Source organism: Pseudophryne corroboree, chromosome 6 (genome assembly GCF_028390025.1).
Source record: "Pseudophryne corroboree isolate aPseCor3 chromosome 6, aPseCor3.hap2, whole genome shotgun sequence".
NCBI classification, from domain to species: Eukaryota; Metazoa; Chordata; class Amphibia; order Anura; family Myobatrachidae; genus Pseudophryne; species Pseudophryne corroboree.
Genome location: NC_086449.1, coordinates 357,320,053 through 357,343,779, shown reverse-complemented (window position 1 = coordinate 357,343,779; position 23,727 = coordinate 357,320,053). Strand labels below are relative to the sequence as shown.

The window sequence follows — 23,727 nt, the reverse complement described above, 5'->3', positions numbered from 1 at the left end:
ACATCCCCTAGGGTGGACAAGGCGCTCACACGCTTATCAAAAAAGGTGGCACTGCCGTCTCAGGATACGGCCGCCCTAAAGGAGCCTGCTGATAGAAAGCAGGAAGCTATCCTGAAGTCTGTGTATACACACTCTGGTACTATACCGAGACCTGCTATTGCTTCAGCATGGATGTGTGGTGCTGCAGCAGCATGGACTGATACCCTGTCAGACAACATTGATTCCCTCGACAGGGATACTATTTTGCTAACCATAGAACATATAAAAGACATCGTCTTATATATGCGGGATGCACAGAGGGACATTTGCCTGCTGGCATCTAGAATTAATGCAATGTCCATTTCTGCCAGGAGAGTATTATGGACTCGGCAGTGGACAGGTGATGCTGATTCTAAAAAACACATGGAGGTTTTGCCTTATAAGGGTGAGGAATTGTTTGGGGACGGTCTCTCGGACCTCGTATCCACCGCAACAGCTGGGAAGTCGACTTTTTTACCTCCGGTTCCCTCACAGCCTAAGAAAGCACCGTATTATCAAGTACAGTCCTTTCGGCCTCATAAAGGCAAGCGGGTCAGAGGCGAATCCTTTCTGCCCAGAGGCAGGGGTAGAGGGAAGAAGCTGCACCAGGCAGCCAGTTCCCAGGAACAAAAATCCTCCCCCGCTTCCACTAAGTCCACCGCATGACGCTGGGGCTCCACAGGCGGAGCCAGGTGCGGTGGGGGCGCGTCTCCGGAACTTCAGCAACCAGTGGGTTCGCTCACAGGTGGATCTCTGGGCGGTACAAATTGTATCTCAGGGATACAAGCTGGAGTTCGAGGCGACTCCCCCTCGCCATTACCTCAAATCAGCCTTGCCAGCTGCTCCCAGGGAAAGGGAGGTAGTACTGGCGGCAATTCACAAGCTGTACCTCCAGCAGGTGATAATCAAGGTTCCCCTCCTTCAACAGGGACGGGGTTACTATTCCACAATGTTTGTGGTACCGAAACCAGACGGTTCGGTGAGACCTATTCTGAATTTAAAATCCTTGAACACTTATATAAGGAAGTTCAAGTTCAAAATGGAATCGCTCAGGGCGGTTATTGCAAGCCTGGAAGAGGGGGATTTTATGGTGTCGCTGGACATCAAGGATGCTTACTTGCATGTCCCCATTTACCCACCTCACCAGGAGTACCTCAGGTTTGTGGTACAGGACTGTCATTACCAATTCCAGACGGTGCCGTTTGGTCTGTCCACGGCACCGAGAGTATTTACCAAGGTAATGGCCGAAAGGATGATACTCCTTCGGAAGAAGGGAGTTATAATTATCCCGTACTTGGACGATCTCCTTATAAAGGCGAGGTCCAGAGAGCACTTGTTAGTCAGCGTAGCACTATCTCGGGAAGTGTTGCAACAGCACGGCTGGATTCTGAATATCCCAAAGTCGCAGCTGATTCCTGCGACGCGTCTGCTTTTCCTGGGCATGATTCTGGACACAGAACAGAAGAAGGTGTTTCTCCCGGTGGAGAAGGCCCAGGAATTGTCATCTCTGGTCAGGGACCTCCTGAAACCAAAACAGGTGTCGGTGCATCACTGCACGCGAGTCCTGGGAAAGATGGTGGCTTCTTACGAAGCAATTCCCTTCGGCAGGTTCCATGCAAGGATCTTTCAGTGGGATCTGTTAGACAAATGGTCCGGATCGCATCTTCAGATGCATCGGTTGATCACCCTGTCCCCGAGGGCTAGGGTGTCTCTGCTGTGGTGGCTGCAGAGTGCTCATCTTCTCGAGGTCGGCAGATTCGGCATACAGGACTGGGTCCTGGTGACCACGGATGCAAGCCTCCGAGGATGGGGGGCAGTCACTCAGGGAAGGAACTTCCAAGGACAGTGGTCAAGTCAGGAGACTTCACTACACATAAATATACTGGAACTAAGGGCCATTTACAACGCCCTGAGTCAAGCAGAGCCCCTGCTTCAAAACCAACCAGTGCTGATTCAGTCAAACAACATCACGGCGGTCACCCATGTAAACCGCCAGGGCGGCACAAGAAGCAGAATGGCGATGGCAGAAGCCACAAGGATTCTTCGATGGGCGGAGAATCACGTGCTAGCACTGTCAGCAGTGTTCATTCCGGGAGTGGACAACTGGGAAGCAGATTTCCTCAGCAGGCACGACCTCCACCCGGGAGAGTGGGGACTTCATCCAGAAGTCTTCACACAGATTGTAAATCGTTGGGAACGGCCACAGGTGGACATGATGGCGTCCCGCCTCAAAAAAAATAAAAAAAAATATTGCGCCAGGTCAAGGGACCCTCAGGCGATAGCTGTGGACGCACTAGTGACACCGTGGGTGTACCAGTCGGTTTATGTGTTCCCTCCTCTTCCTCTCATACCCAAGGTACTGAGGATAGTAAGAAAGAGAGGAGTAAGAACAATACTCATCGTTCCGGATTGGCCAAGAAGAACTTGGTACCCAGAACTACAAGAAATGATCTCAGAGGACCCATGGCCTCTGCCTCTCAGACAGGACCTGTTACAGCAGGGGCCCTGTCTGTTCCAAGACTTACCGCGGCTGCGTTTGACGGCATGGCGGTTGAACGCCGGATCCTAACGGAAAAGGGCATTCCAGATGAAGTGATTCCTACGCTGATAAAAGCTAGGAAGGATGTGACAGCAAAACATTATCACCGCATATGGCGGAAATATGTTGCTTGGTGTGAGGCCAGGAAGGCCCCAACAGAGGAATTCCAGCTGGGTCGATTTCTGCACTTCCTACAGTCAGGAGTGACTATGGGCCTAAAATTGGGGTCCATAAAGGTCCAGATTTCGGCCCTGTCTATTTTCTTTCAAAAAGAACTGGCTTCACTGCCTGAAGTTCAGACGTTTGTTAAGGGAGTGCTGCATATTCAGCCCCCTTTTGTGCCTCCAGTGGCACCTTGGGATCTTAACGTTGTGTTGGATTTCCTGAAATCCCACTGGTTTGAGCCACTTAAGACCGTGGAGCTAAAGTATCTCACGTGGAAGGTGGTCATGCTGTTGGCCTTAGCTTCAGCTAGGCGTGTGTCAGAATTGGCGGCTTAGTCATGTAAAAGCCCCTATCTGATCTTCCATATGGACAGGGCAGAATTGAGGACTCGTCCCCAATTTCTCCCAAAGGTGGTATCAGCGTTTCATTTGAACCAACCTATTGTGGTGCCTGCGGCTACTCGGGACTTGGAGGATTCCAAGTTGCTGGACGTAGTCCGGGTTCTGAAAATTTATGTTTCCAGGACGGCTGGAGTCAGGAAAACTGACTCGCTATTTATCCTGCATGCACCCAACAAGCTGGGTGCTCCTGCTTCAAAGCAGACTATTGCTCGCTGGATCTGTAGCACGATTCAGCTGGCACATTCTGCGGCTGGACTGCCGCATCCTAAATAAGTAAAAGCCCATTCCACGAGGAAGGTGGGCTCTTCTTGGGCGGCTGCCCGAGGGGTCTCGGTTTTACAGCTTTGCCGAGCTGCTACTTGGTCGGGTTCAAACACATTTGCTAAATTCTACAAGTTTGATACCCTGGCTGAGGAGGACCTTGAGTTCGCTCATTCGGTGCTGCAGAGTCATCCGCACTCTCCCGCCCGTTTGGGAGCTTTGGTATAATCCCCATGGTCCTTACGGAGTTCCCAGCATCCACTAGGACGTCAGAGAAAACAAGAATTTACTCACCGGTAATTCTATTTCTCGTAGTCCATAGTGGATGCTGGGCGCCCGTCCCAAGTGCGGACTCTCTGCAATACATGTATATAATTATTGCTTAACTTAAGGGTTATTGTTATGAGCCATCTGTTGAATGAGGCTCAGTTTTTGTTCATACTGTTAACTGGGTATAGTTATCACAAGTTGTACGGTGTGATTGGTGTGGCTGGTATGAGTCTTACCCTGGATTCCAAATCCTTTCCTTGTTGTGTCAGCTCTTCCGGGCACAGTTTCCCTAACTGAGGTCTGGAGGAGGGGCATAGAGGGAGGAGCCAGTGCACACTAGATAGTACCTAATCTTTCTTTTAGAGTGCCCAGTCTCCTGCGGAGCCCGTCTATTCCCATGGTCCTTACGGAGTTCCCAGCATCCACTACGGACTACGAGAAATAGAATTACCGGTGAGTAAATTCTTATTTTTTTACACTCTTGACTCCCATCTGTATAGATGCCTGCTGGAATCCACACCATCTCCTGTTGTGTTCTGCCACAATGATGTTCAGGAAGGTATGACACCAACTCCCTGTGCTTTCCCGTCTTTAGTCTATTGCCATCTGCTGTGTTTTTTCTCCAAGCAGTGTAAACATGGGCTGTGAGCAGGTTCTATATGATTTCACATAGTGTGCTTGCAGTGCCCGGTGATTGGAATGTAAAGAGGAAGCTTTGTTTCATCATTTTCTTAAACATGTTTTGTATTTTTAGTACAACAGTTAAGAGAAGATTAGTCTTGCTCTCTGTTAGCTTCAAACAGGTTCAGTTTTTCATGTTTCATAGGACCTGTCAGTCCTGACTGATGAAGTTGAGGTACAAGCTATAATTTCCCTAAACACGGGGTGGGTCATGAGCTCTTTTGGCATCTGTTTTTTGGAAATGACTGAACCCTGAGCTTTTTTGTTTCCATTCCAAAACTCCAGTTATAATACTGTACCTGTTAGACACTCAACTTCTGATACCAATTACATGAATAGAATATAATGTGGGCACATACATCACCAGTGTCTTATTGCTAGCACATGTAATTTCTGGTTAGCCCCTGAGGTTACATGTGTGCATCACATGGAAGCTGTTCAGTGATCCCATGTACCCTAGTCACAAGTGCACTATTTTATGAGCAAATGTTGTTATTATGTAATTCAGTTGGCCCAACATAGAATGAATATATAGATGTCTGTCTCTCTCTCTCTCTCTCTCTCTCTCTCTCTCTCTCTCTCTCTCTCTCTCTCTCTCTCTCTCTCTCTCTCTCTCTCTCTCTCTCATTGTTGGTGCAGTCACGTTAAAAACAGCCCTTCTGTGCATTTTTCCTCCCCGAAAATGCATCTTGTTCGCATTAATAATTCCTTGTAAACACTAACACAGCATTTCATATTCAGATACATTCGAAGTCACGCTCACAGTATACACATGCCGCATATCATTTTGCTCAACGGTGCCTGCTTGTGCGTCTTATTCACACAGCGATGCAAATAACACACACATTTTGCAAATAAGACACACTACGTTAGCAGAGTTTTACACGAGAACTACTGCTAGCTCACTCGCGCCAGGCATCTCGTGGCACATGGTGTATTGAGGCTAGATATGAGGACACATCTGTATGTGTGTAGAAATAGTTAAACTTTCTTTGATGCATTCCTTTGTAATATATATATATATATTTATTTATTTAATAATTATTATTATTATTCTTTACGTGCAGTTACCGTGATCAGAACAGAATCACTTGGTCTGTAACCTTATGCCTTTTATGTTGTCAGTTGAAAATCTCAAGCGACCAGGTTCTGGGATACAATGTGTTAAATATGGAGATTGACACAGGACACATTAAAAAGGATAAGCACTTATTTATCTAAGTTACAATAATGAAAACATGCAAGTAACACGTTATAGTCAGTTACAGTAATAACAAGAACAAATTAGAATACTCTGCTCTTAGCTCAGATGGTTTAAGATCTGTCCCAGATGATGGTCATCGATTTAACTAGTTTAAATAATGTAGTTCAGTCGCCGTCAGGGTACCGCTTTAATAACTGTCTGAATTTATTAAACTGAGGTGGGTTTGTAGAAGTCTAGGTCTGCTGCAGACAGACCTAGCTTCGATCGGAACTAATCTGCTATGTGTAAATCTCTAGGCTTTATACACCTGCAAGGATACGCTATCCTTGTCGTAACGGATATTACATTCAGGGTCTGTGAAGCTGGGTGCAGTAGTTATTCAGTATAACATAAAATTTGTTATCCTGGACAACTGTACCCTTTCAGCTACTTACGAATACAATACCCCAAACATCTTACTAGACAGTTTCCATCTGAGATACTGATAATAGGAACATATATTTATTATAATCAGCCAGCCTAAAGGCTTGTACACTTTCCCACTCACTATATCTTTCATACTAGGTCAAAGGTGAAAGACAGCTGTGGAGTTTAACGTGAGACTATATTTTTAACTGGTGCATATATGTCTGCAAAGCACTACTCCTAATAAAAAGTACATAACTAAAGCAATGAGGTCATACATATACAAAATTGAGTTGCACATGGACAAAATGGCATCTAAAAAGTAGTTAAAAATATCACCCCATACACTTTATATGGTGATGGAACTTCTCAATGACCTCTAATATCCTATGCAAACTATGCCCTATCCCATAAATCAGCATCAGTAATTAGTAAAAGCAGGCACCTTCTCCTTTTTGCACCATTGAGTTGCAGGGGTTATTGCATGAATTTTTTTTTTATTTATCTATTCATCCACTAGGGGGCACAGGTATGACGCTAGGTATATGCTGCCTGGGCTGGAATCTGGGCACCAACGGGTTACAACTTTTGTTCCCAGCAGCCCTCCGATCTCCATTCCCCTATACCCCGCCCTCGGCCGAGGCCCGCCAGTTTTCTATTCAGGCACTCTTTAGAGGGGAGCTAATGAACATAGCTCCCGGGTTACTTTTTTATTTTTTTTAAAGAAGAATCAAAGTGGCGGTACAGCCGGCAGCCAGGTCGGTGACTTCCGCCGCGGGACTCCAAAGGGGAGTAGTGCTTTGGAAGCCCGCAGCCGTGCCAGGAGGTGAGTAGACTGGCTCCATGCAGTCAGGGACCTGCCACGATGCAGCGATCCACTCCGCTATTGGGAGACATATAGGGGGCACAGGGCGCCCTCCCTGACGCACCTGGCTTGTGGGATTTTTCTTACGTCCTAGAGGATGCTGGGGACTCCGTAAGGACCATGGGGTATAGATGGGCTCCGCAGGAGACATGGGCACTACAAAGAACTTTAGAATGGGTGTGCACTGGCTCCTCCCTCTATGCCCCTCCTCCAGACCTCAGTTAGATCCTGTGCCCAGAGGAGACTGGGTGCATTACAGGGGAGCTCTCCTGAGTTTCTCTGAAAAAAGAATTTTGTTAGGTTTTTTATTTTCAGGGAGCACTGCTGGCAACAGGCTCCCTGCATCGTGGGACTGAAGAGAGAGAAGCAGACCTACTTAAGTGATAGGCTCTGTTTCTTAGGCTACTGGACACCATTAGCTCCAGAGGGTCGGAACGCAGGTCTCACCCTAGCCGTTCGTCCCGAAGCCGCGCCGCCGTCCTCCTCGCAGAGCCGGAAGATAGAAGCCGGGTGAGTATTAGAAGAAAGAAGACTTCAAAGGCGGCAGAAGACTTCAGTTCTTCTCTGAGGTAACGCGCAGCGGTAATGCTTCGCGCCATTGCTCCCACACACAAGACACACTGCAGGCATGGATGGGTGCAGGGCGCAAGGGGGGGCGCCCTGGGCAGCGATAATAAACCTCTAGGACTGGCTAATATATTATATAGGCTGCGGAGGCAGTAGATATACAATCCCCCGCCAGTGTTTGTAAATTGGAGCGGGACCGAAGCCCGCCGCTGAGGGGGCGGAGCTTGGTACCACAGCACTAACCAGCGCCATTTTCTCCACAGTACACTGCAGAGACGCTGGCTCCCCGGACTCTCCCCTGCTGAACACAGTGACAGAGGGCAAAAAGAGGGGGGGGCACTTATAATTGGCGCAGTGAGTGTATATTGTTATATAGTATATAAAAGCGCTGTTTATCTGGGAATTGTTTCCAGTGTCAGTTGGCGCTGGGTGTGTGCTGGCATACTCTCTCTCTGTCTCTCCAAAGGGCCTTATTGGGGAACTGTCTCCACATAGAAATTTCCCTGAGTGTGTGGGGATGTCGGTACGTGTGTGTCGGCATGTCTGAAGCGGAAGGCTCTTCTAGGGAGGAGGTGGAGCAGATTGTGGTGTCTCCGTCGGCAACGCCGACACCTGACTGGTTGGATATGTGGAATGTTTTAAATGCAAATATGGCTTTATAACATAAGAGGTTGGACAAAGCAGAGTCCTGAGATAAAGCAGGGACTCAATCCATGGCTTTAATTGTGTCACAGGGCCCTTCGGGGTCTCGGAAACGTCCACTGTCCCAAGTAGCAGACACTGATACCGACACGGAGTCTGACTCCAGTGTCGACTACGATGATGCGAGGTTACACCCAAGGGTGGCCAAAAGTATTCATTATATGATTATTGCAATTAAAGATGTTTTGCATATCACAGATGACCCCTCTGTCCCTGACACGAGGGTACACATGTTTAAAGAAAAGAAACCTGAGGTAACTTTCCCCCCATCTCATGAGCTGAATGAGTTATTTGAAAAAGCTTGGGAAACTCCAGACAAGAAACTGCAGATTCCCAAGAGAATTCTTATGGCGTATCCTTTCCCGGCTAAGGACAGGGTACGGTGGGAATCCTCGCCCAGAGTAGACAAGGCGTTAACGCGCTTGTCCAAAAAGGTGGCGCTGCCGTCTCCAGATACAGCAGCCCTCAGGGATCCTGCTGATCGCAGGCAGGAAACTACCTTGAAGTCAATTTACACACATACGGGTGCCTTGCTCAGACCGGCAATAGCGTCGGCTTGGGTTTGTAGCGCTGTAGCAGCTTGGACAGATACCTTGTCAGCTGACATTGATACCCTGGATAGGGATACCATTTTATTGACCTTGGGTCACATTAAAGACGCAGTCCTATATATGAGAGATGCTCAGAGAGATGTTGGCCTGCTGGGTTCGAGAGCCAACGCCATGGCGATTTCTGCCAGGTGAGCCCTGTGAACCTGCCAATGGACGGGTGATGCCGACTCAAACAGGCATATGCAGGTTTTGCCTTACAAGGGTGAGGACTTGTTTGGGAACCTGGTTTCCACAGCTACTGCAGGTAAATCTACTTTTTTACCTTATGTTTCCTCACAGCAAAAGAAAACACCTCAATATCAGATGCAGTCCTTTCGGTCGCATAAGTCCAGAAGAGGTCGGGAATCTTCCTTTCTCGCCAGAGGTAAAGGTAGAGGGAAAAAAACTGCCTGCTACGGCTAGTTCCCAGGAGCAGAAGTCCTCCCCGGCTTCTACTAAATCCACCGCATGACGCTGGGGCTCCACTGAGGGAGTCCGCCCCGGTGGGGGCACGTCTTCGACTCTTCAGTCATGTCTGGGTTCAATCAGAGGTGGATCCCTGGGCAATGGAAATTGTATCCCAGGGTTACAAGCTGAAATTCGAAGACGTGCCTCCTCGCCAGTTTTTAAAATCGGCCTTACCAGCTTCTTCCCCAGAAAGGCAGGTAGTTTTAGCTGCAATTCAAAAACTGTGTCATCAACAAGTGGTTGTCAGGGTTCCCCTACTTCAACAGGGGAAGGGGTACTATTCAACCCTGTTTGTGGTCCCGAAACCGGATGGCTCGGTCAGACCCATTCTGAATTTAAAATCCCTAAACCTGTACTTGAAAAAGTTCAAATTCAAGATGGAATCGCTCAGGGCGGTTATCGCCAGCCTGGAAGGGGGGGATTTTATGGTATGACTAGACATAAAGGATGCATACCTTCATGTCCCCATATATCCGCCTCATCAGGCGTACCTGAGATTCGCTGTACAGGACTGTCATTACCAGTTTCAGACGTTGCCGTTTGGGCTTTCCACGGCCCCGAGGATTTTCACCAAGGTAATGGCGGAAATGATGGTGCTCCTGCGAAAGCAGGGAGTCACAATTATCCCATACTTGGACGATCTCCTGATAAAAGCAAGACCGAGAGAACAATTGCTGAAAAGCGTGTCGCTCTCCCTAAGCGTGCTGCATCAACACGGCTGGATTCTCAATCTACCAAAGTCACAGTTGGTTCCAACGACCCGGTTGACTTTCTTGGGCATGATTCTAGACACGGAACAAAAGAGGGTTTTTCTCCCGGTGGAAAAAGCCCAGGAACTCCAGAACTTGGTCAGGGACCTGTTGAAACCGAAAAGTGTGTCGGTCCATCACTGCACGCGAGTTCTGGGGAAAATGGTGGCGTCTTACGAGGCCATTCCCTTCGGCAGGTTCCATGCGAGGACTTTTCAGTGGGACCTTCTGGACAAGTGGTCCGGGTCCCATCTACACATTCATCAAAAGATCAGCCTATCCCCCAGGGCCAGGGTGTCTCTCCAGTGGTGGCTGCAGAGTGCTCACCTTCTAGAGGGTCACAGGTTTGGCATTCAGGACTGGGTTCTGGTGACCATGGACGCAAGCCTCCGAGGATGGGGAGCAGTCACAATAGGAAGAAACTTCCAGGGACTATGGTCAAGCCAGGAGGCTTGTCTACACATCAACGTACTGAAATTAAGGGCCATATACAACGGCCTGCGTCAGGCGGAGAATCTTCTTCGCGACCTTCCGGTTCTGATTCAGTCAGACAACGTCACAGCCGTGGCTCATGTAAACCGCCAAGGCGGAACAAGAAGCAGAGTGGCAATGGCGGAAGCCACCAGGATTCTTCGCTGGGCGGAAAATCATGTAAGCGCTTTGACAGCAGTCTTCATTCCGGGAGTGGACAACTGGGAAGCAGATTTCCTCAGCAGACACGATCTCCAACCAGGGGAGTGGGGACTTCATCAAGAAGTCTTTGCAGAGATAACAAGTCTGTGGGGGCTTCCGCAAAAAGACATGATGGCGTCACGTCTCCACAAGAAGCTGCGGAGGTATTGTGCCAGGTCAAGGGACCCTCAGGCAGTAGCAGTGGACGCCCTGGTGACACTGTGGGTGTTTCAGTCGGTCTATGTGTTCCCTCCTCTTCCACTCATCTCAAAGAAATTGAGAATCATAAGAAAACGAGTGCAGACAATTCTCATTGTTCCAGATTGGCCTTGAAGGGCCTGGTATTCGGATCTTCAGGAAATGCTCACAGAAAATCCGTGGCCTCTTCCTCTCAGAGAGGACCTGTTGCAACAGGGGCCCTGTCTGTTCCAAGACTTACCGCGGCTGCGTTTGACGGCATGGCGGTTGAACGCCGAATCCTAGCTGGGAAGGGCATTCCGGAAGAAGTCATCCCTACTCTGATAAAGGCTAGGAAGGAGGTGACGGTGAAGCATTATCACTGTATCTGGAGGAAGTACGCATCTTGGTGTGAAACCAAGAATGCTCCTGCGGAAGTTTTCCATCTGGGCCGTTTTCTCCACTTTCTGCAGACAGGAGTGGATATGGGCCTAAAATTAGGCTCCATTAAGGTACAGATTTCGGCCCTGTCAATTTTCTTTCAGAAGGAATTGGCTTCTCTCCCGGAAGTCCAGACTTTTGTAAAGGGAGTGCTGCACATACAGCCTCCTTTTGTGCCTCCAGTGGCACCATGGGACCTTAACGTGGTGTTACAGTTCCTGAAATCTCACTGGTTTGAGCCACTTCAAACGGTGGAATTAAAATTTCTCACTTGGAAGGTGGTCATGTTGTTGGCCTTGGCATCTGCAAGGCGGGTGTCTGAGTTGGCGGCTTTGTCTCACAAAAGCCCCTATTTGATTTTTCATGTGGATAGAGCAGAATTGCGGACTCGTCCTCAATTTTTGCCTAAGGTGGTTTCATCGTTTCATATGAACCAACCTATTGTGTGGCCTGTGGCTACAGGGGACTTGGAGGATTCCAAGTCCCTGGATGTAGTCAGGGCCTTGAAAATTTATGTAGCCAGGACGGCTCGGGTTAGGAAAACAGAGGCTCTGTTTGTCCTGTATGCAACCAACAAGGTTTGCGCTCCTGCTTCTAAGCAGACTATTGCTCGCTGGATCTGTAACACGATTCAGCAGGCTCATTCTACGTGATAATGTCGATTATCTTACAGGAAAGAAAGCTATACCTTATACACACTTAAAATACACTTTACCATGGAGCCGCTGTGGCCGCTAAACTTAGTACACACGCTAAGTACTTTATACACTGTTTGCGTACGGAGTCCCGTATCACTGTACGGACTTGGCGTACAAACTCCGCGCTGGGTGTACAAAGTACACAGCGCGCGCACACCCAGAGATACACTTTTTAAACCTTCACAGTAATGCAATGCAATGATAAAACACTTTAAACCTTAGCAGGGTAATGAAGACACGACACCAATTGTGATTTAACCGCTGGGTTCCGACACCACAGTGGATTATTGCTGAAAGGGGGTTACAATACAAATAATACTATACAATATAACAGAGTAAATGGCTACATTCAATGATACATACTTGAGGATTAGATTCGCTTGCGCTTCCCGGCCCGGTCCTCGGTCATCAAATAGATTAACTTTGTGAGTCTTGTGATTTACAAGGCCAGAAGCAGGCTCTCTTTATACACTTCTTCCAAAAGCAATACAATAGATACTGCAATCCCTTTGTCCATTGGACACAGGAATGCACTTTTACAGTACAGGAGAGGTCATAGGTCGGTTTGAATAGGTGGGCGATGTCTTTCCCAACTGCTCTTGTGGGTGGTCTCCTCTGGATTCCCGCCGCATACATAATGTACAGTAAGTACAGTTTATATCTATATCCTGCTTCTGCACATAACTATCCGCAGGAACATGCGATCTTCCTCAAACCAACACCGGAATGTTACCCTTAAAATACCCTACAGCTGGATACCAAACACCACCTTATGACCTTGTTCTGTCCCCTCCTATTCTGTAAAGGCGAATCCCTTTGTTCTGAAACCATTTAAACTGTTGTTTATTTAATATGTGGTACAGGGGGACTATGTGTACATTGTGCACTATTTGGATTAAATATGTAATGTGTTTTGATAGCTCTCCATGCGTTCACAAACTCTACCGTAAATACCCATACCACACGCTGATGCGCACCACCACGGGAGCGACGATACGCAAATTGCGAATATGTGCACGCACGGCAGAACAAGTACACGCGCAGAGGCCATCTGTGTGTGGTTTGTACGTGATGTGTGTACTGCAATATTTTTCGACTTTGACAGTCCACCCTTTGGTATCACTGACCTGGTTGGGAAGTGTGGTGGACTCGGGGTTTCTTCCGGTGACCGGGAAGAGGAACCGCTACTGGGTCGCAGTAGAGATGGCCGGATGTAGGTCTTCCTCATACAGGGTTAGGACGGTAGGCAGGAGGCACGGGTGAATGCTTGAAGGTCTCCTGAAAGACAAGACTTGTAAAGGTGCTGATGAATTGGTGGAGAGTACCAAAAGCTTACTGCGAGCGATGTTGGGGTGCTGGAGGCACTGAGGTGCTAAAGGCACCGAAATGCTAGAGGTACTGAGGTGTTTGAAGGCGCTGAGGCGCTTAGAGACGTTGAGATGCTTGGAGGTGCTGGAGGCACGGAGGTGCTGGAGGCACGGAGGTGCTGAGTGCTGAGGCACGGAGGTGCTGAGTGCTGAGGCACGGAGATGCTGAGACACGACAGTACCCCCTCCTCTAGGATTGGCCCCTGGACACTTCCCTGGTTTTGTAGGATGTCTAGAATGGAAAATCCGGATTAGTCGAGGAGCCAAGACCTCAGAAGCCTTTATCCAACTTCTCTCCTCCGGACCGTACCCTTTCCATTCCACCAGATATTGCAGATTCTTGTGAAGATAACGAGAGTCCAGAATTGTTTTGATCTCGAAGTCTGTTCCTGTTTCAGCTTCCACCGAGGTGGGACTAGAGGACTTTGAATGAAAACGATTAAGGACAAGAGGGCGAAGAAGAGAAACCCGAAAAGGCATTCGGAATACGCAGGTGAGAAGGTAAACCCAACTTACAGACCACAGGATTCAGGACTTGTAGCACAGGGTAAGGACCGATGAATCTTGGAGCAAACTTCATAGTGGGCACCTTTAAGCGGAGATTACGTGTGGACAGCCATACCAGATCGCCAACCTTGTATTGAGGAGCGGCTCGTCGTTTCTTATCGGCGAAGAACTTGTATCGGACAGAAACTTTTTTAAGACTAGCATGTATCCCACGCCAAATTCGTCCGAAGTGTAGTAGAGTGGACGTTACAGCTGGAACCTCTTCTATCGGAAGGCTTGGTAATTCCGGAACACGTGGATGGAACCCGTAGTTGACGAAGAATGGAGATTCACCAGTGGAAGAATGAAACGAATGGTTATGGGCAAACTCCGCCCAAGGTAACAACTCCACCCAGTTGTCCTGTGAAGGGGAGAGATAAAGACGAAGGAAAGTCTCTAGATCTTGATTGACTCGTTCCGTTTGTCCATTCGTTTGGGGATGATAAGCGGATGAAAACGTAAGTTTAATCTGTAAAGCCGAGCAGAGGGCTTTCCAAAACCTTGCGGTGAACTGTACCCCACGATCAGAGACTATTTCCTGAGGCAACCCATGCAACCGAAAATGTTCTTGGATGAATAGTAGAGCTAGTTTCGGAGCTGTCGGTAGACCATTCAATGGAACGAAGTTTGCCATCTTCGAAAAACGGTCGACGATCACCCAGACGGTGTTGCAACCCTTGGAACAGGGCAAGTCAGTGATGAAGTCCATGGAAATGTGAAAACTTACACAACGAGATGTCTCGACGCTATTTGCTGGGTATAGATAAGTACACATAAATTAAAATCAACATAAAGGAACACACTAATCAATAGCAGCTGTTGAAAGGGAGAGTACTCCACCCTTGAATGACAAAAAATAAAAACACAAATCACAGCGCTTGTTAAAAAGATATGTACCTTTATTAATACAATATAAAAAATTCAATAATTAATAATAACAACAATCTCATCCTGCGTTCCGGTCGATCCTGCAGAGCATTAAACACAAATGCGATTGTAACTCCCAGCCTTATTAGTATGGTTAGTATATAGGCTTTTCAGACTCAGCTGGTTAGTCAGTCTCTTGACTTTAAATGGTTAGAAATAATTAGCAGTGCAGTAGTTAGTATCACTGATATTGACTGATTAGTTGCAACAATTGTTTAGAGTTAATGTTTAGTAGTTAGTACAGCATGCTGTTCTCTTTAACTTTGGAACAATGGCAGTGATCCACACAAGTAGGTAAATAAAAACCTGTTTTAACCTCTGGTTCCGTGTATTGGTGTCTCCCGGCTCCTGATGCTTTATCATCCCAGTAACGGTGCCATATCTGGAGTGTCCAAGTAATTGGAAAGATGCCTGCAGGTAATTGCAAAGACCGACCGGTACTGGACAAGTATTGGGGGTCTCTTACGCGTTTCTCCGCCTTTAGTGCATTCAGCGGCTTCCTCAGAGAAGATATGGCACCGTTAATGGGATGATAAAGCACCAGGAGCCGGGAGACACCAATACACTGAACCAGAGGTTAAAACAGGTTTTTATTTACCTACTTGTGTGGATCACTGCCATTGTTCCAAAGTTAAAGAGAACAGCATGCTGTACTAACTACTAAACATTAACTCTAAACAATTGTTGCAACTAATCAGTCAATATCAGTGATACTAACTACTGCACTGCTAATTATTTCTTACCATTTAAAGTCAAGAGACTGACTAACCAGCTGAGTCTGAAAAGCCTATATACTAACCATACTAATAAGGCTGGGAGTTACAATCGCATTTGTGTTTAATGCTCTGCAGGATCGACCGGAACGCAGGATGAGATTGTTGTTATTATTAATTATTGAATTTTTTATATTGTATTAATAAAGGTACATATCTTTTTAACAAGCGCTGTGATTTGTGTTTTTAGTTCATGGAAATGTGAGTCCAGGGTCTCACAGGAATAGGCAAAGGACGAAGCAACCCAGCAGGAGGCAGGCGAGGAGATTTATGTTGTGTACACTGTGGACAAGAATTAACGTAATCCTGTACATCCTTCCTCATGGTGTCCCACCAGTAAGACCTTTGCAGAAACTTGTACATCTTCTGGGCACCGGGATGACCGGAAAACTTGGAGTTATGGGCCCACTGTAATATTCTTGGCCGGAATCTAGCTGGTACGGACATTCTTCCAGGAGGAGGAGCTGGAGTAGTTAAAGCAGCGGAGACAGAAACTGGATTTAGAATTAAACTCCGCTCAAAAGATTCATCCTTGTCTGTGGAAACTTGTGAACGGGACAGCGCATCCGCTTTAATATTGAGAGTCCCGGCCCGGTACTTGATAACAAAAGAAAATCGAGTAAAGAAAAGTGCCCATCTCGCTTGGCGAGGATTCAAGCATTGTGCGGATTTGATGTACAACAAATTTTTGTGATCCGTGTAAATGGTAAACACATGTTTAGCCCCTTCTAAAAGGTATCTCCACTCTTCCAAGGCGGATTTAATTGCCAAAAGTTCCTAGTCTCCAATAGTGTAATTTCGTTCGGCCGGAGAGAATTTACGAGAGTGGAAGCCACACGGATGTAATTTCTTATCAGAGGAGTACTGAGAGAGAACGGCCCCAACCCCGACTGAAGATGCGTCAACCTCTAGGAAGAAAGGTTCATCGAAATTTGGTTGTTGGAGAACTGGAGCGGACATGAAAGCTAACTTCAAGTGGGAAAAAGCCTCAATGGCTTCGGGAGGCCACAAACTCGGATTAGAGCCCTTTCTCGTCAAGGCAGTAATGGGCGCAACAATGGTGGAGAAACCTCTAACGAATTTCCTGTAGTAATTCGCAAAGCCCAGGAATCTTTGTATTGCTTTTAAAGAGAGAGGCTGAGTCCAGTCACGAATGGCAGAGAGCTTTTCCGGATCCATGCGAAGCTCCGTCCCCGAGATGATATAACCGAGGAACGGAATTGATGTTACTTCAAAGGTACATTTGGAAAGCTTAGCATAGAGATGATTCTCTCGTAAACGGTGGAGCACTTCTTTGACTTGAGTTCTGTGTTCAACAAGATTTTTGGAAAAAATCAGTATGTCGTCCAAATATACCACAACACTCTGATATAACATGTCTCGGCAGATTTCGTTGACGAATCCCTGGAAAACAGCAGGAGCATTACTAAGACTGAACGGCATCACCAGGTATTCGTAATGCCCATCCCGGGTATTGAAGGCGGCCTTCCATTCATCCCCTTCTCGGATGCGTATAAGATTATAAGCTCCCCTCAAGTCGAGTTTGGAGAAAACGCGGGCGCCACGAACCCTAGCAAATAACTCTGTGATTAGTGGCAAGGGGCATTTATTCTTGATAGTGATATCGTTTAAGCCGCGGTAGTCGATACATGGTCTCAACCCCCCGTCCTTCTTCACGAAAAAGAAGCCCGCTCCAGCAGGGGAGGAAGAGGGGCGAATAAATCCCTTGAGCAGATTGGACTTAATATATTCCGACATAGCTTGAGTCTCGGGAAGTGACAGGGGATATGTGCGACCACGAGGTGGCGTCTTCCCTGGGACAAGGTCAATAGGGCAGTCCCAAGGCCTATGAGGTGGTAACAGATCAGCTGCCTGTTCCGAAAACACATCCTTGAACCCTTGATAGGCCTCCGGAATACGCTCTTCATCCGCCTTAGAAGAGACACGGAGCGGACAAACGGGAGTGAGACAGCATGACAAAAGGAACTCCAAGACAGAATTTGAGAAGACTTCCAGTCAATGTGGGGATTATGAATTTTCAGCCAAGGCATTCTAAGGACCAGATCGTGATGCATTTCTGGAATCACCAAGAGTTCCAGACTTTCTTGATGTAGAGCCCCGACCTGCAGCTTAACTGGCTCCGTGCTCCACATTATGAGACCCTTGGAAATTCTAGTACCGTTGATAGCCGTCAACGAAATAGGCCGCTCGATAGGCCGTAACTTTAAATCCATGCTTTGGACACAGGAGGAAGAAACGATGTTCCCCGCAGCTCCGGAATCCAACAGGGCTTCACAAGACTTGGAGGCTTAATCGGTAACTAAGGTTACAGGAAGCAAACAGTCCAAAATTGGAGAAGATTTTGTCGTGACCCCCAGCTTGACTCCTCCGGAACAAGCTAGGCCTGCCCGTTTCCCGGAAGGGATTTACAAAACTTGAGGAAATGATCTGCGGCTCCACAGTAAAGGCAAAGTTTACCCTCACGACGACGCTGTCGTTCTTCCGGAGACAGTCGGAATCGGTTAATTTGCATGGGCTCGTCCGAGCTAGGCACAGCCACCGGTCTAGGAGTAGGATTCCGGAACCTGGAACGTTCTGAACGGCTACGTTCTCTTCCACGCTCCTGCATCCGAAGATCCACCTTGACGCAAAGGGAAATCAACTCTTCTAATGGATCCGGCAGATCCCCTGTGACCAACTCATCTTTCAGCCGGTCAGAGAGACCGTTCCAGAAGGCAGCTCTCAGAGCGTCATTATTCCAGCGCAATTCAGAGGCAATGGTCTGGAAATGAACCACGTACTGACCCACGGAAAGGAAGCCCTGACTAACACGGAGCAAGTCAGAAGAAGCAGTGGTCATCCTGCCGGGCTCGTCGAAGATTCTTCGAAAGGACGTGATGAAGTTGGTGTAGTTGGAAACCACGGGATCAGATCGTTCCCACAACGGAGACACCCAAACCAACGCTGACCCTTCAAGCAGGGAAATGATATACGCTACCTTAGAGCGATCCGTAGGGAAGTTATGAGAGAGCAGCTCGAAGTGCACCTCGCACTGATTTAGAAAACCACGGCAATTCTTTGGGTTCCCATTATAGCGGGAAGGAGTAGGAAGCTGAAGGCGTGACCTGGTACCGGCCGGAGGTTGGACATTACTGGAAACAGCAACTGGAGCAGTTACGGGAGCTGGAGCCGGAATTGCGGAGGCTAAGGATGCTTGGATTTGATCCAATCGGCCGGACAATTCCTGGAGATATTGCATTACCTGACCCTGCGTCGCCTCTTGAGACTGAACTCGGGAAGCCAAACTTTGGATGGCGCTCGACTCTTTGTTCCGATTCCCCGGGTCCATGGGGCCTGAGTATACTATCACTGACCTGGTTGGGAAGTGTGGTGGACTCGGGGTTTCTTCCGGTGACCGGGAAGAGGAACTGCTACTGGGTCGCAGTAGAGATGGCCGGATGTAGGTCTTCCTCATACAGGGTTAGGACGGTAGGCAGGAGGCACGGGTGAATGCTTGAAGGTCTCCTGAAAGACAAGACTTGTAAAGGTGCTGATGAATTGGTGGAGAGTACCAAAAGCTTACTGCGAGCGATGTTGGGGTGCTGGAGGCACTGAGGTGCTAGAGGCACCGAAGTGCTAGAGGTACTGAGGTGTTTGAAGGCGCTGAGGCGCTTAGAGACGTTGAGATGCTTGGAGGCACGGTGGTGCTGGAGGCACGGAGGTGCTGGAGGCACGGAGGTGTTGAGGCACGGAGGTGTTGAGGCACGGAGGTGTTGAAGGCACGGAAGTGCTGAGGCACAGAGGTGCTGGAGACACAGAGGTGCTGAAGGCACGGAGGTGCTGAGGCACGGAGACACTGGTGGCACGGAGGTGCTGAGTGCTGAGGCACGGAGATGCTGAGGCACGGAGATGCTGAGGCACGGAGGTGCTGGGGCACGGAGGTGCTGAGGCACGGAGACACTGGAGGCACGGAGATGCTGAGTGCTGAGGCACGGAGATGCTGGGAAGCACGGGACGCTGGAAGCACGGGAGCTCTGGAGATCACAGGTACAGTAGTAGCGATGATACTCAGGCGCCGGAGCTCTACCCGGCGTCTAGATTCATACTTCCCGCCAGCCCCTGATTGGCTAGGCGCTGATGATGTCACCCGTCCCCAGATACGTCTGACGCGCCCGCGACGTCCACACTATGGACGCCGGACGGAGCGCCGGACGACGGAAACCGCCAGCGGGGACGGCCGCCCGGGCAGCCAGCAGCCTCGGAGGGACAAACCCGGCGGCCGCGGCGGGGACACGACAGTTGGCAGTCACCAATAACTGCCACTATCTAATTACTAAATAGAAAAATATCTACACAATATCTACAGAAGTTTGGATAGTCGGGAGAAGGGTAGGTAGGAAATGTATGACCTAGTGGGATAGTAAAAAGCATGTATGTATGTATGAATCCGTGTCTGAGGGGCATGTATCATTGTGCCGTATATGTTCTAAATAAGCTTCGAGGTATTGCGAAGTATACATTAAATCCTTCTCATCCCGTACTAAGGGTCTGTAAATGGGCCAACAAACACTACCGAGCTCTTGTCAGATTGTTCCAACAAATGGGGTGCACATTTAGTTGATAATACACGGAGGGGAGACATATGTGAGTGCTAGTATATGTGGATATCACCTATCGACTATGTGTGCTATCAACTCGAGGTTGCAGAGATGAAGATAAGACACATATCTAAAATACATTCACATAAACATTTTGGGTAGGGCAGATGTCTTTTTCGGATGGATGTATCTGGGCAGAGGGGGAAACGCAAGAGAAACGGGTGAAAGAAACAGGCCATGAAATTCATTTACAATCCTTATCATAACACCGTCTCTATGGATGGGTCATAAATTAAATCTGCTGCTATAACAGCACTCTTGCTCCTTAGACTCATCAATTTTGTGCCGTGCTTGCGCCGCGTCAGAATTCGAACACACCTAAATATCAAACCAATAATTATGACGACTCCCAGGATACAAAGGAGATACTTCCCTACACTCATAATAACATTTTGAGCCCACTCTCCTAAACCTGAGATCCAGTTTCGTGGGTTCAACCATGAGACCCAGCCGGTCAGTTCATTACTCAGTCGCCTAGGTAAGGTTGTGTTTCCTCCTGAACTCCCACTTCTACTGTAATATATCGTCCATCGTTTGATCGATAATCTCCGTTGGGTCATCAGTGCTGTTTGTAATATACGTACAGCACTTTACCCCATATTGAGTTGCCAGAGTAACACAGTACCCACCTGTCACGGCTGTGATATAATTCAGGACCATCCTGTGCTGAATCAGTTCCTTCTTGTAAGCTTGTAACTCCCTTCCCGTATACCTGAAGGTGTCGTCATACATCTCAGTGATATTATCTATCAAGTTCGCTAGCGCATGAATATACCTATAATTTATAATTCCTCTGGCAGTACGGGTGATGTCTAATGCGAGAAGGAATTGAATCCCGGTGGATTTGTGGCTCAAATCAGAGGCTGCGTGCTCTGTCCTATCTATGAGGTGTCTCTTGACGATGTGTTAATAGTGAGTATGAGTATAAGGAGCCTGAGCACTGCGGTGAACGTCTTTCATCTTATCATGGGTTATGGTCATGACCTCTGGCAGTACTCTCCCAATATAACACAATCCCTCTGAGCTCGGGGCAATCCACTTGTACGCCTTCCTCCCACATATGAAATAGGCATCATCTGGGAGAACATAGGGGACAAAATATAACCTCACCATATTACAAACTTTCCAAGTAAAGAAACCCATCCCTAGTTCTCCCATCTGCACAGTACAAGTATCGGGCTGGATGATATGAGCACAATACCCTGGCGATACTTTTCCAACCCACATGGTCTTGCTTCCACGAGTGTACCTATACCGAAAATACCTCCCACTGTTGGCTATTTGGCGTACAAGTTCAGAGTCTATGGGTATCCTATCAGCTCTGTGTGAAAAGGTCATTGTCTGGTTATTCCACGTCACTTCCCAATTTCCCGGTTTTCGGTAATTGGAAATATTAAAACATAATAAGGATCTATCTACATGATACTGGTGGAGCTTCAAACTAGGGGGCCTAGAAATATTGAATTTCTTGTCCACCGGTCTCCCACCCCGTAATTCGAGTACCTCATCTATTGCTAAAGGGTATTGTACTAATCCTGACTTGCTCTGACCTTGAGGTACCTGTGAGCACACCCAGCATTCTGTCTGCTTTAAGACCTTACCCACTAGTGAGTGGTAATCACTCAACGGATGCCGGTCCATGTCGATATTAAGGTTGGACTGACATCTCTGGATGCACCCATCCTCAACTATATTCTCACAATTCCTACAAATACAATATTCATCAGACAATAACCCCTCACAGTGTCTCCGAGCTCCTTGACTACCAGAGCGCTTACTGATGCCAGCCTGTACCAAAATGATGTGCTGATCCTGAGATCCTACAAATTCGTACTTGCCATCAGAACCCATTCCAGATCCCTGCTCGACCTCTCTGGGACCCTCACCAGAACAAACTGTCCTTATCAAAACCAGAATTACTAACAGAGCCCGAAACGCAGTCTCTTGTAATCGATCCATTTCGTTAGGGGAAATGAGGGAAATAAGAAGGAGAAAAGAAAGGAAAAATGCAGGGGGAGGTGAAAAAAATAAAGTGGTACGACAACCGTTCTAGCTCTTGTTACTCTCTGTGCTCAGATGCCTTTCAACAGTCCTGCCTCTCAACTTTCCCGGAACAGACACTCCAGTGATACGAGATTCTCTACACTCTGCTCTTTGTCATGAGTTCTCTCCGGGTCAGCGACCTTCTTGCAGTGGGACGTGTGGATCCACGTCTCTCTTTCGGCGACTTTCAATGCTGTTGTGCTGGTTAACAAGACTTGATATGGTCCTTCCCACCTGTCTATGAGGCAACCTGAGCGTAAGAAATTTCGAATCACATAATCCCCAGGTTCAATGTCATGACAATTACTGTTCGGCAGGTCACGAATCATCAGCTTTAAATTTCTTTGTTGATTTCTCAGCTGCTTTCTCATCCCAACCAAATATTTCACAGTCACTTCATTATTACATTTCAGATCATCCTGGGGGTCTATCATTACATGAGGTTGTCGACCAAAAAGAATTTCAAAGGGTGATAGGTTAAGGGGAGACCTGGGAGTGGTTCTGATGCTGTACAACACTAGTGGCAAAGTTTCTGGCCATGACAATCCAGTTCTAACCATTAATTTTCTCAGCTTGTTCTTAATAGTGCTATTCACTCTCTCCACCTTTGCACTCGCCTGTGGACGGTACGGAGTATGCAGCTTGCTATTAATTCCCATCAGTTTGCACATGACCTGAAAGACTTCACCTGTAAAATGGGTACCCCTATCACTTTCAATTATTCTAGGGATACCGTATCTACACACAAATTCCTGCACAATTTTCTTTGCAGTGAACGTAGCAGTATTTGTGGCAGCAGGGAACGCTTCTACCCAATTTGAAAATACGTCAATACAAACTAACACATATTTTTAATTCCTACAGGGTGGTAACTGTATGAAATTGATTTGTATTACCTGAAAAGGACCGGGATATGGGATGGCTCTGTTGGTATTGACTTTCCAATATTCTTCCTCAAGCACGTAAAACATGTCATTGCTCTCTTACCTGCATGAGAAGAGAATCCTGGCGCACACCAGTAGGCTCTCACCAGCTTACACATACCCTCTTTATCCAGATAAGTCAGACCGTGTGCCGCCTCAGCTAAGCTTGGAAGATATGCTCTGGGGGCTACTGGCTTACCTTGTCCACCTGTCCACAGTCCCGAGGGTTCCTGGCCATATCCCTTTGACCTCCAGACTGCCCTTTCCTGTGAAGAACACAAATCTTGCATTTCATCTAATTGTTGTGTATTGATCGTGTTAAATGTCATCAGTGATGTGATGTTCGTTTGTATGGGGGTGCTGGCTGCTGATTTAGCAGCTTCGTCTGCCCGGCTGTTACCAAGTGAAACTGGGTCTTGGTTGTAAGTATGTGCTTTACACTTGATAACAGCCACTCTGGTTCCTGTATCGCTGTTAGGTGGAACGCATGCGCTACAGGTGTGCCAGCTGCCGTCATGAAATTTCTGAGGCGCCATAGGGCCCCGAAATCATGCACCACTCCAAAGGCATACCTAGAATCTGTGTATATATTAGCTGACTTACCCTTGGCCAATTCA

The 23,727-nt window shown here is 47.7% G+C and overlaps 1 protein-coding gene across 1 annotated transcript in view; it reads left to right on the top strand.

Moving 5' to 3' along the window:
* Positions 1–23,727, top strand: part of CHKB (choline kinase beta) — a 179,003-nt gene that overhangs the window by 79,421 nt on the left and 75,855 nt on the right. The window contains exon 6 of the mRNA XM_063926626.1: positions 4,155–4,213. Coding sequence (XP_063782696.1) covers positions 4,155–4,213 — 59 coding nt within the window. The remainder of the gene's footprint in view (positions 1–4,154; positions 4,214–23,727) is intronic.